Source organism: Capricornis sumatraensis, chromosome 5, assembly GCF_032405125.1.
Source record: "Capricornis sumatraensis isolate serow.1 chromosome 5, serow.2, whole genome shotgun sequence".
NCBI lineage: Eukaryota > Metazoa > Chordata > Mammalia > Artiodactyla > Bovidae > Capricornis > Capricornis sumatraensis.
The window spans coordinates 68865992-68870918 of record NC_091073.1 but is presented as its reverse complement, the minus strand read 5'-3'; the positions used below and the strand labels follow the sequence as shown (position 1 = coordinate 68870918).

The 4927-nt window shown below is 36.8% G+C and overlaps 1 protein-coding gene across 1 annotated transcript; it reads right to left on the bottom strand.

The window, feature by feature from the left end:
• Nucleotides 1-1525: 1525 nt before the first annotated feature.
• Nucleotides 1526-4927, bottom strand: LSM5 (LSM5 homolog, U6 small nuclear RNA and mRNA degradation associated). The gene is made up of 5 exons (XM_068973152.1): nucleotides 4875-4927; nucleotides 3715-3810; nucleotides 3411-3438; nucleotides 2741-2813; nucleotides 1526-2149 (listed from the first exon to the last, which is right to left on the bottom strand). Exons 1-5 carry the CDS (start codon nucleotides 4918-4920, stop codon nucleotides 2117-2119), a joined length of 276 nt encoding a protein of 91 aa, XP_068829253.1. The 5' UTR covers nucleotides 4921-4927; the 3' UTR covers nucleotides 1526-2116.

Sequence of the window (4927 nt, the reverse complement as noted above, 5' to 3'; positions counted from 1 at the left end):
GTAGGCAAGTTGACTTCCTGTCACTGAACCCCAGAAGCAAAACCAATCTTCTTGCCACAGACTAGATAACGGGAGGCCTCCCTCTGAGAGGTCACATTTCCCTAGAACTCATAGCATATTGGAATTAAGAACATGTGCTCCCTGCGGGCTACTAACTCCCAGGAGGAAACAAATGAGCATGACCAACCACCTCGCTCCTGCCGGGTATCAAGCAAAAGGGTAGAAAGAGGATGGCGTTACTTCATTCATGTTCCTTCCAAAAGGAAAATGAAAAGGATTAATAAAAAATAAAAAATTAATAAAAATTAAAAATTAAAAAAAGTATTGCCTCCTATCCCTCCAACAAGGGTCGCAAGTAGTGGGATGGAATAAGACTCCTAAGAATCTACCATTAAATCTATGCAAAGTTTGCAAGCCAGCTATTAAACCCATGGCAGCTTGAAACTAGCCAAGCAGGAGTGTTTACACCATGAAAGTAAAAAAACACACAAATCAGTGCTTTGTTTTTTGAAAAGTAAAGTTAGGTCCTTTTACCATTTGGAAACACTGAAACTGAAGATGGATTCAAGATTGATATGAAACAAAATATAATAATGCACTAATATATGTATATATATATACACATATATATATAATATCATATGGTTTTAATCATAGATAAAAACCATTAAGGACAAGGCCAACACAAAAAAAAAATTATTCAAAAAAGTACCAACAGGCAAACTACAAACTGGGGAAGTTACTGTAAAATGCATTAAGAGTAACCTATTAAGAATTCTTACAGATTAGTAAGAAAAAGAACAGTATCTCAATGGCAAAACTCTCATATAACTCACAAAATACAAATGAGTTCAACATTAATTTAAAAAAATTAAACATACCAGATTTTGCCTATCACAATGGCCAAGAGGGGAAAAAAACAGAACACAGCCTGTGTTGATAAGTATGTGATGGGTACTATGAAAAACTGGGCTTCCCAGATGGCTCAGTGATAAAGAATCTGCCTGCCAATGCAGCAGATGAAAGTTCGATCCCTGGGTAGGGAAGATCCCCTGGTGCAGGGAAGAGCAACCCACTCAAGTATTCCTGCCTGGAAAATCCTGTGGATGGAGGAACCTGGTGGACTATAGCACATGGGGTCACAGAGAGTCAGACACAACTGAGCACACACACTAAGAAAAGCTACAGTGTGAGGCTGGCATAAACTTTTTGTTGGCAACTGACATTGATCTTACCATGTAAGGTAAATATATACCAAATTGACCATGCAAATTTCTGAATTTATTCTAAGAAAACTAAAAACGCATAAAGATTTAGTTAAGACTACTGTGACCAATAATAAAGAATAGGCTAAATAAGTTATGGTAAAACCATTTAATAAAATACTTTGCCCACATTAATGTTGCTGAAATATCTGACATAGAAACTTTCTCACCATTTAAATTCAAAAAAGTCTTAAATGGAGGCAACAAAATGGTACATTTAGGAAGTTTTTTTTAAAAACGTGTACGGAGAGTATATTGAAGTCTAAGAGGATATACAACAAAGTGTGATTAATATTTTTCTTTTCACTTTACATTTCTACAATGTCCATATATTATCTGGGTATGCTGCTTGTTTAACAGGAGTTAATGAACTTGAGTTTAGTAAAAAAAAAAAAATCATTTCAAAGCATCAGAGTCTGAAATGAATTTTGTAAACAATCATTTCTAGTTTTTTAAATGTACCTGTTCAAAATCAAGGCTCATCATTTTGTTTGGAACAATTTTTGTTTGAGAATCAAATGTCATGTAGATGAGAACTCAAACATAAAGTGACAGGAAAGTGAGTGAAACTAACTACAAGCTTTGTTTCACTGGCTATTGCAGTATAATGAATAAACTGACAGTTAACAAAAACACATTTATTTTTGTCTTCAAAGAACAAACTGTTCTTTTCCCAATATAACCATGATTAACTTACAAAAATGGGTATTTACAATGCATCTTCAAAGCATTTCCCTTTAACGGGAAACTTGGCTTCACAGAATACAAACATTAAAAGGTTAAAAAAAAAATTCTATTTTGTTGTCATTATAAAAGAAAACAGAACCTAAGCATATATCAAGGAAATTCATTCATACTTCAGGTCCTTCTCCTCCAGGAACCAGCTGCAAAGGAGGAAAAAGTTTAAAACTTAGTACCACATGATCTAAAAACCCCTACTGAGAGCTCACTGACTGGTCATTGATCAGCCTTTGCCTCTCCCTCATATTGCCATTTTCCCCATGTCACCTGTGTTTACAATTCCAACAGTATCAATTAATACTTAGTGATTTAATGTTTCAACAATTAATTCTTGGTAAAATAAATGATTAAAAAGCACAAGCAGGGACTTCACTGGTGGTGCAATGATTAAGACTCCATGCTCCCAATGCAGCAGGCCCAGGTTTGATCCTTGGTCAAGGAACTGGATCCCACATGTTGCAACTAAGTAAAGATCTTTTGTGATGCAACTAAGACCCAATGCAGCCAAATAAAAAAAATAAATATTTTAAAAATACATAAGATAAAAGGTATAAACTAATCTTAGGCCTAATGTCATCTTCAACAGTTTGGCCACAGAATCCTGATCAGCAGAGCATTCCCTTCCCATCCTAAGCACCACTGGGCCAAGAACAGTGAGTCAAGCAAGTCAGTTCTGTAATCCCTGCCCCACAAAGATGGCTTAACATCTAAATAAAAGACCTTCACTGTCTTACCATTGTTATATTATTTCCATTTAGCAAAATTTGATCTAATTTAGTAATTCTTCTTCCTTCTGGTGTGATTTCACTAAACAAAAAGATTTTCAAAAAGTCAGGATAAAGAGTGATAATCAAAGCCAACATTCTGATCCACCAAAAGGTTAGTTACTATATATAAATGAACTGTACACTTTCCAGAGACAAGGTTATCCCCATGGTGATGTCAATTCTCCAAAGGCAACAGAGTGGACTGACTGGCCTAAGACCCACATCCACTAGAGCAGATCTTCATCTAAAAAACTGAAACTTGCCAAGGAGATCAAATATGAAATAAAATGTTTTTATATATACATAAGTTGTAGAGTAACTAATTTAAAACATTAAATGTTTTTATTATAAGTTCCTTTATTTGATCTGAGCCCTAAGATCCCTGGCTGCTTTTAGTATCTTTTACCTTAAACCTTTGTCTCCACTAACTTCCTAGCAATTAGTGACAATTAAATTATGGTAATAATCCTCCAATCCAATTTTACTAACATCAGTAGGTAGACTTTCTCTCTTTAGAGTAATTCAAACAGGCAGTGTGCTCTCCTACATCCTTTTACTGACTCAACAGCACTAAAACTGCCTTAAATCAAACACAAAAATTCCCCCTACCCATTCTTTCATTTTTAACACTACTCACAATTCAGTGACATCTTCCAATACCATATCTGAAATTTGGTGTTAAGAAAATAAACATACCAAATTAAATTTACTCTGGCTTCTTTGTTCAGTTTTAATTATAACATTGAATATAATGGCTCAAATGCAAGCTGCGTGCAATTGGTAGGAACTTCATCTTTCAGTACCACATCCCTTAAAACACTATCACAATTTCCAAAAAAATAAATTAAACTTTATTATAATAATCAGTAAGTACTAATAGTCTATAGTTCTTTTTAAAAAATCTGAAGAAAAATCCATACAACCACCTTTTAAAAGGATACTGACAAAGTCATCAAATCCCAGAAGTGTGCCAACAATCTCTTTATCACTCTTCATCACAATGTGAATTCTTGATCCTATACACTTGTCCACAAGCTCTGCAGATAAGGGCGGGAGAGAGAAAAGATGTTTGCCCATTCATAACATTAACAAATATTTGAACGCCTACTGACACTTGTTACATGCATATGGTGAAAAGATAAGCCAGGAAAACTATTCACTCCAAAACTTTGGACCTTGTGTTACATATCTCTGTTCAGTCATTCTATTAAAAGGAAAGTTTTCCCTCCCTGTTCTTCACTTAACCCTCCTTTGTAGCGATTTATCATGGTTGTGGTTTAATATTATTTTAGTTATCTGATTAACATATGAACGCCCCTCTTGACTCTAAGCTTAAAGAGAGCTGAGAGGTGGTTTTTACTCATCAGTGTATCTCCAGTGAACAATGCCTGAAATGTACTGGTCATTCAGAAGAATTTGTTCCAGGAAGGAAAAAAACCTTTACAATCACTGCCACATCCACTAACCCGATAACCCTTCAAATATAAAATATTAAGGAAAAAAAAAGGCAGAACTGTCTTCACCAGAGATTCCTCCTTGTCATTAAGTCTACGTCTGCCCTGTATCCTGTTTCCTACACTGGTTTGCATGCTATCTGAAGGTAATGGCCGTGATTTAAATTTGTTGAACAGTGCCCAATCACAGTGTCTAGTGCACAGATGGCACGGTAACTGTTTGCTGAATAAATGAGTAACAAGAGCTAGTTTTCAGAGACCTCTTTAAAGGCTCATTCCAGACCCAAGTGCCTCACTCAAAAACCAGCCAGACAGGATATAACCCGGGTAGTTTAAAAGCCCGGTTGCGGAATGGGCCTGTTACTCACTATTATAAAGGCGAGCACCCAACAAAGAAGGTCGACGACGCATTCACCAAGACTGAACCTATCCGGTGAAGGTTTGGGGAGTCAAAAATCCCTGCCTCAAGAAGACTCCCCCACGCCAGAGAGACGTGTGCGGCCTGAGGCCGCCGAGACTTGGAGCCTAAAGGAGAGCTGCAGAGAAAGCTACATTTTTCTAACACTCGGTCAGGGACTGCCTTGCTTTTCGGCCCCAACCCTAACTTTCAACTCCCCGCCCCGGCTCCCCAACAGGACAAAGATTACCTAGAGGAAGCAGCTGCGACGGGTTAGTGGTAGCGTTAGCCGCCATGGCTACG

Bases quoted from the DNA above. Each gene is read 5' to 3' on its own strand.
- LSM5 (XM_068973152.1), bottom strand. From the start codon at position 4,920: ATGGCGGCTAACGCTACCACTAACCCGTCGCAGCTGCTTCCTCTAG. The intron at 3,811-4,874 runs GTAATCTTTGTC...CCTTATCTGCAG, and splicing joins GTCGCAGCTGCTTCCTCTAG to AGCTTGTGGACAAGTGTATA. The intron at 2,814-3,410 runs GTGAGTAGTGTT...CTTTTTGTTTAG, and splicing joins TTGGAAGATGTCACTGAATT to TGAAATCACACCAGAAGGAA.